A 14,048-nucleotide genomic window follows, 5' to 3' on the forward strand; every position below is an offset into this window, starting at 1 on the left:
AGCTAGGCAGCATCCTAGAGATAGCCAGTCTACAAAAAAAAAAAAAAAAAAGAAGGACAGAAGGGGGTATGAGTTCTTAATCCCAGTCAGTAACAAAAAACATGCCAATAAAGGATCCAATGATCACATTCAAACCAGAGAACTTCAGAAAAATCCAGAATTCTCCATAGCTAGATTCAACCTGTTACATAGTAATCTTGCAGTCCACCCTCACAACATAATCATGAGCTACATACATCAGGCATACAAACATTATATATATATATATATATATATATATATATATATATATATATATATATATATATATATTTATATTTATATTTTATTTATTGCCAGAGAGTTTGCCATCATGGGCTTTCCCCACATTCCCATGTAAGTTCTCAGCTCTCACACTCCCAATGTGGTGATATTCAGATATAACTGAATGACAAGTTAACATTTGGAAATTGCTTTCAACGGTCTTTTCCCAATGTAAGGAGAACAGTGTGACGCTATTCTCACTTAGATTTAAATAAAAATATTTAATAAAATCAAAACAATTTTTTCTTTTAAATTGAAACCTTGGCTCCAGAAAAATCCCAACTATAATAGTACCAGAAAAATGCTAATTGTCACTTTCAATAAAATGGTTTATGATGCTGCCCTTTGGTTCATGGCACAGTTTAATATGGTGAGGAGTTGCACACATGCACAGATTGGCTCTATAAAAAGAACGAGCAACTAGGAATATTACAAAGTTCCTACCGTCAAATTGGTCTTCGCCTTCAGTCATTAACTCATCATCTGAACAAATACTCAAGACATTTACAAGCATCTCTGTTACTGTTTAAAGAGAAAAAAAACATAATTGGACAAAAAAAGTAACTATAGCCTTTAAATACAATGTACAAACATTGCAAAATTCTCCGCAAAAATTAGGATTAGTGTCACGATCATTACAGATCACTACAAAATAAAAGAAGACTGTTACATGAAACAATTTCATGTCTATTTTATACTAAAAAGCAGACTGAATAGTATAATGAAAGGGAATCTGTCATCAGATTCACGCTGCCTGAATCATGGCTGTGAATAATAAAGCCATGTGTGTTTCACTCAGAAATGCTGCTGTTCTTCAGAGAAAACACACTTTGAGAAGCCAGCTGTCGACTATGCGTCTCAGATTAATAGTCTGAGGCAATTCCCCGTGGCTTCCCCGCCTCACTCACTTAAGGGTGCTTTACACACTGCGACATCGCTAGTGATCTCGTTAACGATGTGACACGCCAGATCGCAGATGTGATCTGTTGAGATCGCACGTAGGTCATTTTATAGCGCCGGTCACATGTGTGATCTCAGCAGATCACATCTGCAATCTGGCGTGTAACATCGTTAACGAGATCGCTAGTGATGTCGCAGCGTGTAAAGCACCCTTTAGACTGTCAGTTCTCTCCGTATACATGTGTATAGGGGGAGACCTGTCAGTGTAGAGCACAAGTCGCCAGCGACCTGCCTCTTGGACTAGTTATCCAAGACACAGTCCACAGCTGGCTATTCAACGTAGGTTCTCTCTCAGACACCGCAGCCTGCGTCCAACTTGGATTACAGGTTCCCTTTAATGTACTTCATAAAACAGATGTCAGGAGAGCTGCTGGGTCCTGTTTGAGATATACACTATATTACATAATATTATATGTATATATATTGTTACAAGTCTTTATCTTTTGGCAGCATGGTATCCCACATCTGAAAGTCATTCTAAATAGCGAATACCTCGTGTCTTTAATACAAACTTTTTCCAGTAAAGGGACATGCTGCAACTGCTTTGCTTGCCATCAAAATAAAATAAACATGAAGATTATTCAGGGTAAACAAGTCATAGTATCCGCCAGAATTAAATAAATGGTGAGTATATAAAAGCCGATAAAGATGGATTGAAAGAATTAGATATGTGATGTATACATCGATGGAAATTTTTCACCCAAGCATAATAAACATCCTCCTATACAATATAGGCGTCTTTTTAAAATGCAGAAATCAATGTTCTACCTTTTTCACCGACAAATGGCAAAGACCAAGTGAAGACGTCCATGAAGTTGGGAAGCCAGTACGGGTGCGGGGAGCAGTTGAACTGTCGGATATTCATCACATTATTTTCATATTTTAATACAGCAGCTGTAATGAGAGTGGGGAAATCATTAGAGGCAATAACCTAAAAGTAACTAGAAAGAATTATTTCACATGACCAATGAGTAGTAGAAAGCGTTTTAAAGGGGTTGTCCACTACCTGGAAAACAATTTTATAAATTAAAGTAGCCCCTCTAGGACGTTCGCACACAGGAGCTCAATAGCGACATGACAATCAGGAGAAAGATTTGCTGGAGCAGCGCCTGTATGGGAGGAGAGGAGGAGTTTGTTTGTATTTTATTAAAGGGACTGCTTCATATAAAAAGGATTGTCCATGTAGTGAGCAACCTCTTTAATTAAATGTCACTAGATCCATAACGCTGGATGTAAGTGACATCTAGGAGAGTCACTTGCACCGATAATTATGAAGTATCACTTTTCCCCTCAAAATTGCACATTGAATACAGAAAATGCATTGCATACCTTTATTATTATAGACATCTAAGTAGTTAGGAGCTGAAAATATCGTTATTAAAGAAGGAAACCCCGTCGTTTGACTTTTTCTGTACATTCGATAACTGCAGAAACAAAAAAATAAATAAATAATATATAACAAGATCTAGCAAGAACTGCAAACAAAAAACAACAGGCACACACTTCATAGTCTTACCCAGCATCTTGTGCTTCGTGCGCTCGTATGATTGACAGCAGGTTGTTAGTCAGCAAAAACTCACAAACAGCTGGGTAACTGAAAGCAATCAGAATATAAAGAATCCAATGAGGTTCAGTCCAAATTACGTCGCCTTTAGATATTATAAAATGGTGACGTACCTATAGAAGTAGGAGCATCCCCTGACTGTGTTATGACTGAAGTGTTCTTGCGACTTCTCGTTACCAAAATCTTCGGAAGGGTCCGACCACAACAAGTCACACATGGGACCAAATGCTGGAGGTTCCTTGAACCTGTCTAACTACAAGCAGATTAGAGCATGTTTGTTACAATACTGCTGAACAAACGAGTCAATGAGTCTGCAAGGAACATTTTAATAAAAGGCATACATTCAATCAATATTACAGGGCTTGGGGTAAATAAAAGCTGAAAGCAGGGCAGTGGGTATGTGGCCGAAATGTTTTGTCATCACCAGGACTTTACTATTGTGCTGCAGAAAGGTCCGTTTATATTGGCAACCATAATAGTGCTTACTATTAGATTAGTACAACCTGTATGACTGGAAAGATGACAGAAGTTGTCAGATAACTCCTCAAGGGGGTTTTCCAGTGCACGGATATTGACGACCCATCAGAAGGTCAAAAATATCAGATTGGTGTGCGGAATAAAGTAGGGATGGGAAGACACCCGTCACACCTATCAATGAGCTGGAAAAATCTACAGCATTGGCTGGACGTAAAAAACAAAAATGTGCAGGACATAATCGCTCTATCATTGTGTTTAGTGGCTGTTCTGAAATAATGCTCTATTCCTTTGGACTCGTGATCAAACAACACCAATCCTGGCAATGCTGACCACGGCATCACTGGCTCAAAGCAATTGCAGGGGGTCAAAAGCTTGCTATGGCATTCAAAGACTAAACAAATGGCACAGAGGACCACCATAGTGAACCTCGCAGCCTCTGTCAGCATCACACTGACATGCACAATACACTGCAATTTAGAGGGGAAAAAAAAAACCCCACAAAAATAAAATGTGTGCCGTTTTATAGAAAAAATTTATAGAATCAATAGAGGTGCAAAATATTGGTATAGCAAAATCACAAATGACTCGGGACTGTAGTTATGGCAACATTTAACCCTTTATGCTAAATGCAGCAAGAAGAAAAAATATATATTAAAACAAATGCCAAAATTTGCTTTGCTCTTATTTACTCTACCAGCATAATTTAGGAGAAAGAAAAAAAAAAAAAATAGAATAATTGGCGACCAAATATTATATGCACCACCAAAAAAAAAAAAAAAAAAAAAAAAAAAAAAAAACCAGCAGCCCTCGGACAGCTGCACCTACAAAAAAGGATATAACTCCAAGATAGACTGACCAAGCAATTTTGGAAAACAAGCTTTTTTTTTTTTTTCTTAATTGTGCAAATATAGTTAAAGCGTGACTATCATTTATTTTTTCTAATTTCATAAATTGATTGTACACATGAAAACAAGCAGCTTTGTAATTTATCTTATCAGACATTTACTTCTCTCTTCCGGAACGGAGCTTTCATTCTCAAAATTCTCAATTATAAAGTAAGATCTGTATTCAGTGTATGGATACTGTATTATATGACTGAGATAGGAGATGGCAGTTGGTTTTTATAAAATTCTATTAGAAGGGAGGTGCAGTGAGGAGGGAGGAGATCGGGGAAGATCTCCTCCTTCCTGCATAGACTCTTAAAAAAAACAACTGTCATCTCTCTCATTAACCTCTTCACGACACATGGATCGAGTCAGGTTAATCCCCTTCGGCTGCTGCAGGCAGTCGGCAGCGATCCCTGCACATGTCAGCTGATTTGAACAGCTGACATGTGCTGCTATCAGGCACGAGTGGATCTGCTTTCCACTCGTGCCTGTTAACCCCTTGCATCTCGCTGTCAAAATGTGACAGTGAGATGAAACAGCGCGCCGCGGTAAGTATTCACTTACCCAGCACCATCGGAAATCACGAGATGTGATCACATGGATCTGATGGTTGCAATGGTAGCACAGGTTCATGTGATGACACCTGTAGCTATTATGAGTCTTACACCCACAGTGTCCTGTTTGAGAGTAAAACAACTTTTCTGCAGATCTCAGATTGCTTGTTCCTTTCTGTAGAGCACATCAGACTGCCCCCTAGGGGGACAAATAAAATAAAAAAAAAATAAAAAAAAGTTGTTTAAAAAAAAAAAAAAAAAACCTAAAAGTTCAAATCACCCCCCATTTGTCCCATTGAAAATTAAAAGGGTTAACAAAACAAAAAATATACACACATTTGATATCACCGCGATCAGAAATGCCCGCTCTATCAAAATATAAAATCAATTTATCTGATCGGCAAAAAGCATACCGGCAAAAAAATTCCAAACGCCAAAGAAGGGAATTTTGTTTACTTACCGTAAATTCCTTTTCTTCTAGCTCCTATTGGGAGACCCAGACAATTGGGTGTATAGCTTCTGCCTCCGGAGGCCACACAAAGTATTACACTTTAAAAGTGTAACCCCTCCCCTCTGTCTATACACCCTCCCGTGCCTCACGGGCTCCTCAGTTTTGGTGCAAAAGCAGGAAGGAGGAAACTTATAAATTGGTCTAAGGTAAATTCAATCCGAAGGATGTTCGGAGAACTGAAAACCATGAACCAAAAGAACCATTCAACATGAACAACATGTGTACACAAAAGAACAAACAGCCGGAAGGGAACAGGGGCGGGTGCTGGGTCTCCAAATAGGAGCTAGAAGAAAAGGAATTTACGGTAAGTAAACAAAATTCCCTTCTTCTTTGTCGCTCCATTGGAAGACCCAGACAATTGGGACGTCCAAAAGCAGTCCCTGGGTGGGTAAAAGAATACCTCGATAAAAAGAGCCGAAAACGACCCCCTCTTACAGGTGGGCAACCGCCGCCTGAAGGACTCGCCTACCTAGACTGGCGTCTGCCAAAGCATAGGTATGCACCTGATAGTGTTTCGTGAAAGTGTGCAGACTAGACCAGGTAGCTGCCTGACACACCTGCTGAGCCGTAGCCCGGTGCCGCAATGCCCAGGACGCACCCACGGCTCTGGTAGAATGGGCTTTCAGCCCCAAAGGAAGCGGAAGCCCAGAAGAATGGTAGGCTTCAAGAATCGGTTCCTTGATCCACCGAGCCAAGGTTGACTTGGAAGCCTGCGAACCCTTACGCTGGCCAGCGACAAGGACAAAGAGCGCATCAGAACGGCGCAGGGGCGCCGTGCGAGACACGTAGAGCCGGAGTGCTCTCACCAGATCTAGTGAGTGCAAATCCTTTTCACATTGGTGAATTGGATTAGGGCAAAATGAAGGTAAGGAGACATCCCGATTGAGATGAAAAGGAGATACCACCTTAGGGAGAAATTCCGGAACAGGACGCAGAACCACCTTATCCTGGTGAAAAACCAGGAAGGGGGCTTTGCATGACAGCGCTGCCAGCTCCGACACTCTACGGAGCGATGTAACTGCCACTAGAAATGCCACCTTCTGCGAAAGACGTGATAAAGAGACATCCCGCAGCGGCTCGAAAGGTGGTTTCTGAAGAGCCGTTAGCACCCTGTTAAGGTCCCAGGGTTCCAGCGGACGCTTGTAAGGTGGGACTATGTGGCAAACTCCCTGCAGGAACGTGCGGACCTGCGGAAGCCTGGCTAGACGCTTTTGAAAAAATACGGATAGCGCCGATACTTGTCCCTTGAGAGAGCCGAGAGACAACCCCTTGTCCATTCCGGATTGAAGGAATGAAAGAAAAGTGGGTAAGGCAAAAGGCCAGGGAGTAAAACCCTTATCAGAGCACCAGGATAAGAAGATCCTCCAAGACCTGTGATAGATCTTGGCGGACGTTGGTTTCCTGGCCTGTCTCATGGTGGCAATGACATCTTGAGATAACCCTGAAGACGCTAGGAGCCAGGACTCAATGGCCACACAGTCAGGTTGAGGGCCACAGAATTGAGGTGGAAAAACGGCCCTTGTGACAGCAAGTCTGGGCGGTCTGGGAGCACCCACGGTTGACCCACCGTGAGATGCCACAGATCCGGGTACCACGACCGCCTCGGCCAATCTGGAGCGACGAGAATGGCGCGACGACAGTCGGACCTGATTTTGCGCAGCACTCTGGGCAGCATCGCCAGAGGAGGAAATACATAAGGCAGTCGAAACTGCGACCAATCCTGAACTAATGCGTCCGCCGCCAGAGCTCTGTGATCTTGAGACCGGGCCATGAATGCCGGGACTTTGTTGTTGTGCCGTGACGCCATGAGATCGACGTCCGGCGTTCCCCAGCGGCGACAGATCTCTCGAAACACGTCTGGGTGAAGAGACCATTCCCCCGCGTCCATGCCCTGACGACTGAGAAAATCTGCTTCCCAGTTTTCTACGCCCGGGATGTGAACTGCGGAGATGGTGGAAGCTGTGGCTTCCACCCACTGCAGAATCCGCCGGACTTCCTGGAAGGCTTGACGACTGCGAGTGCCGCCTTGGTGGTTGATGTATGCGACGGCAGTGGCGTTGTCCCACTGGATCCGGATCTGCCTGCCCTCCAGCCACCGATGAAAGGCCAATAGGGCTAGATACACTGCCCTTATCTCCAGAATATTGATCTGAAGGGATGACTATCGGAGTCCAGGTTCCCTGAGCCCTGTGGTGGAGAAAAAACCGCCCCCCACCCTGACAGGCTCGCGTCCGTGGTGACCACAGCCCAGGTTGGGGGTAGGAAGGATTTTCCCTGCGACAGAGAGTTGGGAAGGAGCCACCACTGAAGTGACGTCTTGGTTGCAAGGGAAAGAGAGACGTTCCTGTCGAGGAAAGTCGACCTCCTGTCCCATTTGCGGAGAATGTCCCACTGGAGTGGCCGCAGATGGAATTGCGCGAAGGGCACTGCCTCCATCGCTGCCACCATCTTCCCCAGGAAGTGCATGAGGCGCCTCAAGGGGTGTGACTGACCCCGAAGAAGAGATTGCACCCCTGCCTGCAGCGAAAGCTGTTTGTCCAGCGGTAGCATGACTACCGCTGACTGAGTATGAAACTCCATCCCAAGGTACGTCAGTGATTGGGTCGGTGTCAACTTGGATTTTGGGAAGTTGATGATCCACCCGAACTGCTGGAGAGTCGCCAGAGCGACGGAAAGGCTGTTTTGACACGCCATCTGAGAGGGTGCCCTGACCAGAAGATCGTCTAATTAGGGAATCACCGAGTGGCCCTGAGAGTGTAGGACCGCCACAACAGATGCCATGACCTTGGTGAACACCCGTGGGGCTGTCGCCAGGCCGAAAGGCAATGCCACGAACTGAAGGTGTTCGTCCCCGATGGCGAAACGCAAAAAACGTTGATGTTCGGATGTGATCGGCACATGGAGATAAGCATCCTTGATGTCGATCGATGCTAGGAAGTCTCCTTGTGACATCGAAGCGATGACCGAGCGGAGAGATTCCATCTGAAACCGTCTGGTGCTCACATGTCTGTTGAGCAGTTTGAGGTCCAGAACGGGACGGAACGAGCCGTCCTTCTTTGGCACCACAAACAAGTTGGAGTAAAAGCCGCGACCATGTTCCTGGGGGGGAACAGGGATCACAACTCCTTCTGTCTTCAGAGCGTTCACCGCCTGAAAAAGTGCATCGGCTCACTCGGGGGGCGGAGAGGTTCTGAAGAAACGAGTCGGGGGACGAGAGCTGAACTCTATCCTGTAACCGTGAGACAGAATGTCTCTCACCCATCGGTCTTGAACATGTGGCCACCAGGCGTCGCAAAAGCGGGAGAGCCTGCCACCGACCGAGGATGCGGTTCGGGGATGCCGAGAGTCATGAAGAGGCCGCCTTGGAGGCATTGCCTCCGGCGGGCTTTTGGGGGCGCGGCTTAGCCCGCCACGCATAGGAGTTCCTCTGGCCTTTCTCCGGCCTGCTGGACGAAGAGGATTGAGGCTTGGCGGAGGGACGAAAGGACCGAAACCTCGATTGTATTTTCCGTTGCTGAGGTCTCTTCGGTTTGGACTGGGGTAAGGAGGAGTCCTTTCCCTTGGATTCCTTAATAATCTCATCCAATCGTTCGCCAAACAAGCGGTCGCCAGAAAACGGCAAACCGGTTAAGAACCTCTTGGAAGCCGAGTCTGTCTTCCATTCGCGCAGCCACATGGCCCTGCGGACTGCCACAGAGTTAGCGGATGCCACCGCTGTACGGCTAGCAGAGTCTAGAACTGCGTTCATGGCGTATGAAGAAAAAGCTGACGCCTGAGAAGTCAAAGACGCAACCTGCGGAGCAGAATTACGTGTGACCGCATTAGTCTCAGCCAGACAAGCTGAGATAGCTTGGAGTGCCCACACTGCTGCAAAAGCCGGGGCAAAAGACGCGCCCGTGGCTTCATAGATGGATTTCACCAGGAGCTCTATCTGCCTGTCAGTGGCATCCTTTAGCGATGAGCCATCTGCACCCGATACCACAGATCTAGCCGCCAATCTAGAGACTGGGGGATCCACCTTGGGACATTGAGCCCAACCCTTAACTACGTCAGAGGGGAAGGGGTAACGTGTGTCAGTAAGGCGCTTAGTAAAGCGCTTGTCCGGCACCGCTCTGGGCTTCTGGACAGCATCTCTGAAGTTAGAGTGATCGAAAAACGCACTCAGTGTACGTTTAGGGAACCGAAACTGGTGTTTCTCCTGCTGAGAAGTCGACTCCTCTACAGGTGGCGGCGGGGGAAATATATCTAACACCTGCTTGATGGACGAGATAAGGTCATTTACTATGGCGTCCCCTTCAGGTGTATCAAGATTGAGAGCAACGTCAGGGTCAGAGCCCTGAGCTGCTACGTCCGCCTCGTCCTCCAGAGAGTCCTCAAGCTGGGAACCCGAGCAGCGTGAAGAAGTCGGGGAAGATTCCCAGCGGGCCCGCTTAGCCGGTCTGGGACTGTGGTCCGGGCAGGAGTCCTCCACATGAGACCTAGGGCCCCCCCTGGGAACGCGCTGTGGCGCGGACAGAGAGGGGCCTGGAGGCGACGATCCAACAGGGCCCGAGGCCTGTGTAAGGACCGGTCTGGACTGCAAAGCTTCAAGCAGCTTGGCAGACCATTTGTCCATAGACTGAGCCATGGATTGTGAGAGTGACTCAGAGAGTTTTTCAGCAAAAACGGCAAACTCTGTCCCTGCCGCCTGGACAGGGGGAGCAGGGGGGTCTACCTGAGCCGAGGGGCCCACTAGTGACCGAGGCTCCGGCTGAGCAAGCAAAACAGGGGTTGAGCATTGCTCACAGTGAGGGTAGGTGGAACCCGCAGGTAACATAGCCGCACAAGAGGTACAGGTCGCAAAATAACCCTGTGCCTTGGCACCCTTGCTCCTTGTGGACGACATGCTGTTGTCTCCTAGGAGAGTGATCACTGAGGGTATATGGGAAAGGGTATACAGCCCGACCAAACAGAAATATATAAATATATAGTATCTATTCCGGCACCCTAGGGGGACCAGCACCGGGTGACCGGTGTGGCTTACCGACCGCTAAAAAGCGGAGCGTGTGTCCTCCAGATTCCCTGCCTTAGGTCTCCCAGCGTTGCAGAGCTCTTTCCTGGAAATCCTCCACCGGCAGAATGCCAAAAAAATGGCTGCCGGAGCTCTCTGGGGAGGAGTGGGGCCGTGGGCGGCGCTAGAAAAGTGCGGGAATCTGGAGTCCCCACAGTGATCAGTGAGGGGGGAGGAAACATCCAGGATGCTCCGGCCCTCACATCTGACGTCAGGTCGGCAGTCCCGCCCTTACCCCTGATAGACAGGCCCGGGGGCGGGAGTTTTGCTACTAGGCCACAATTGAAGCCGGGGACTAAATTTAAGACCGCGGCCGACAAGCAGGCGCGGAAGTCCGCCGGCCGTCACAAATAAGCAGCTGCTGCAGCGTCCGGGATGAAGGCGCTCCATGCACATCCCCCATGGGGACACAGAGTACCTTAGTGATGCAGGGCCCGGTCCCTGAGGATAAATAGACTCCTGTCCGACAGATTCCCACAGGGGCTGCGGAGGGAGCACGGTCCCAATGAATGGATGACCGCTCAGGATCCCACTTCTCCCAGAGCCGCTAAGGGATGGTGAAGGAGACGGCATGAGGCTCCGGCCTTTGTACCCGCAATGGGTACCTCAACCTTAACAGCACCGCCGACGTAGTGGGGTGAGAAGGGAACATGCCGGGGGCCCCGTGGGGGCCCACTTTTCTTCCAACCGATATAACTAAAATGAGAATGCATGAGTGGATGTGTGCCTCCTTCCACACAAAGCATAAAACTGAGGAGCCCGTGATGCACGGGAGGGTGTATAGGCAGAGGGGAGGGGTTACACTTTTTAAAGTGTAATACTTTGTGTGGCCTCCGGAGGCAGAAGCTATACACCCAATTGTCTGGGTCTCCCAATGGAGCGACAAAGAAATTACATTTTTTGGTTGCCGCATATTTTGCAAAAGATGCAAAAACAGGTAAACATCATTGAGATTTTGCTATGTTTATAATTGAATTATCTGGGAGTTTTTGCAGCGATGCTGACAGCACTGGACACTGGAAGAGGGAGAATCATCACCTGGGGTTATTATTTTAACTTATTAGAAGCTGATTGAGAGGCAAAATGTATTCTCAGAAAACCCCATTAAAAACACTATATACATTTTGAATTGCCAGGTGCCATACTATAATACTATACAGTAACTGTAAAGAAGAACTATACAATTGCAGAATTATAAAGAAGAATTAGAAGTCATCATAGGCCCACCCAGCACAGTTATAGAAATAAAATTTACATTTACAGAACTGATGGACGACACAAGGAGAAAAGAAAAATAGTATACTGTACTGGTAAGAGAAAATTTCTGGGTGCAAACTAAAAAAAAAAAATCAAAACATTTATTCATTATAGTCTTATATAATATTTGAGAATTCTGAAGATACTCACTCTTTTTATGTCATCTAATGTGTGTATTTCTGGAGATAGTCCCCCATGGACACAAAGAAATTGTTGATTTAAAAGTGCAGCTAAGGGAAGACAATCAAATGCTTCCATACAGGCTTCATAAACTCTTTCTGAATATTTTATTTTACCTAAATAAAAAAAAACAAAAACAAAAAAAAAAAAACAGTTTAATCACAAAATCATTTCTGTCATGAATCATGAAAAGAACAGGGGTTGCCATGTCAATAAATGGAAATTCCACAAATAAGCCTAAAGGAACAATCAGAAGTCTCCATAATTTCATTTAACCTTTATCCACCAATGACACAGTAACAATTTTCTATGTATTAATAAAAGTTTGAAAAAATGTTTATCACGTGGAATGCCCCTCTGAACAGCAGGAGTTACTGTACATGATCCAGAGCAGGGCAGAACAAGCGACACTGGGAAAAAGAGGCCGGCAACAAGACCGCAGGGAATCCGGGAAAAGTAAAACTTTAAAAAAGTAGGGTGACTAAATATTGCAGAAAAAAAAAAATCCCTGAAAAATTCATGTTTACCCAGAGTATTAATTTGACAGAGCACTCAGGGCAAAATAAAAATCAGCTTATCACATTACATTTTAACTTCAATATTAATGTCACTTTGTAGAACAGATATACAGTGGAACTTTGGTTAACGAGAACAATCTGTTCTGGGAGTGTGCTTGTAAACCAAGTTACTCGTTCAGCAAAGCAAGATCTCCCATAGGAAATCATTGCAATGCAGACAATTCGTTCCACAACTTGTTAAATGTCACATCCTGGTCCCCTATTCTGTCATTACATACATGCACAAGCACGCGCGCACACACATTATGTTCACCTTACCTTCCATTGCATCGCCGGTCTCCTGGATCTTGCAGTTCACTGGTACAGGATGTGTATCAGTAACCATCGCGACGAGGGTGGAACTTCTGCTGCCAGAGCGCTGACGTCAAAGGCAGGAGCCGCTTGCCTCTGATTGGCCAGCGCGCTGCCTTTGAGTAGCTGCGGACAGCGAAAGTTCCTCCCTCGTCGCGATGGTTACCGATACACATCCTGAATCAGCGAACTACAAGAACCGTGAGGCCGGCGATGGAACGAAAGGTAAGGTCAGCATAATGTGTGTGTGCGTGCGTGCGGACTGCAAGAGCAGGTTGCAGCACGGTGGATGTATGGAACCAGAAGTGAGTGGGGTGAGTATTTTGCTTGCATGGTAAAGCTTGCTCGTAAACTGAGTTACAAATTTACAAGCTTTGCTCGTTAAGCGAAATACTGGTTGACTGGGTTACTCGTTAAGCAAAGTTCCACTGTAAACTAAGCAAAATAAGATATTTTCACAGTTTACCTATGTAACCAGGTTTGGATTCACTCCCATCTTTTTTAAAGAAACCCTGTGAGCGAAGAATGAAAGTTCAAAACAGGGGCTCGGTGCATCATTTCGGGGCCAATCATTTAAATACACAGTCTCACCTGCTTGTTTTCCCTCTATTCCCTTTGATAGCTCTTTCTTTAAGGAGCCAGATAATGGTAGAAGAGAAAACAAGCAGGTGGGAATGTGTATATAGAGGTTTGGCTGCACCGTGATGCACGAGCGCCTGTACTTGGTTTGAACAGTCATTGTTGGCTGATAGAGTCACTTTAAGATAGAGATGTAGCTGTACAGATGGAAAACCTATAGCTCGTTTCACACCACTTTTGTCTCCTCCTTTGCCTGTTTCTATTGGTGATATTACTTTTCCTTCTGATACGCCAATAAGTGGGATTCAGATCGAAACCCCAAAGGTCATTCAATACAATGAGGCAAAAGGAGTCCAAATACAACTGTTGAGTCTGTTTGACCCTATTTTTTTCCATCAATTGCAAACAGCATTAACTGCTGTATCATTAACATTTTCGCAAAATAATTGTCAGTTAGTCCAAAGTTGCACACTTCAAGTCATAGACGGAAGCCCTTGACAGAGATCTGAAAGGAGATTCAAATGTGGTGTGAAATTAGCCTAAGAGCCAATGACAGGCTGGACACGTGTAAGAGTCTTCTAGAGAGATACGTTTTTATATAAGTGGAAAATAGAAAGCTATATGATAGTATCTTTATCAAGAAGACAAATTGTTGCGTTTTCCATTTCTCCAATTAAAGTCTTTTTAAAAACTTCTTGGAAGGCTTTAAATGGAAAAAATATGGAAGGCAACAGGTAATGCAATGTAGTCACCTAGTGATATTACGTCCTAACGTGCTTTGGGATCCCATGCCTTTTATGCTGCATGAGTGAAGAAGACGGCAGGGATGCCAGCAACGTCAACAGCCTATACCATGA

The 14,048-nt window shown here is 45.6% G+C and overlaps 1 protein-coding gene across 8 annotated transcripts in view; it reads right to left on the reverse strand.

Moving 5' to 3' along the window:
- Positions 1-14,048, reverse strand: part of PPP3CB (protein phosphatase 3 catalytic subunit beta) — a 115,531-nt gene that overhangs the window by 46,365 nt on the left and 55,118 nt on the right. For all 8 annotated transcript variants that reach the window (XM_075348820.1, XM_075348824.1, XM_075348819.1 and 5 more), the window contains exons 5-10: positions 11,714-11,859; positions 2,941-3,080; positions 2,780-2,857; positions 2,593-2,687; positions 2,032-2,157; positions 748-825 (exon numbers count right to left, since the gene is read on the reverse strand). In XM_075348820.1, the coding sequence (XP_075204935.1) occupies positions 748-825; positions 2,032-2,157; positions 2,593-2,687; positions 2,780-2,857; positions 2,941-3,080; positions 11,714-11,859 (663 nt within the window). The remainder of the gene's footprint in view (positions 1-747; positions 826-2,031; positions 2,158-2,592; positions 2,688-2,779; positions 2,858-2,940; positions 3,081-11,713; positions 11,860-14,048) is intronic.

The sequence above is a fragment of the Anomaloglossus baeobatrachus genome, chromosome 5 (genome assembly GCF_048569485.1).
Source record: "Anomaloglossus baeobatrachus isolate aAnoBae1 chromosome 5, aAnoBae1.hap1, whole genome shotgun sequence".
Taxonomy (NCBI): domain Eukaryota; kingdom Metazoa; phylum Chordata; class Amphibia; order Anura; family Aromobatidae; genus Anomaloglossus; species Anomaloglossus baeobatrachus.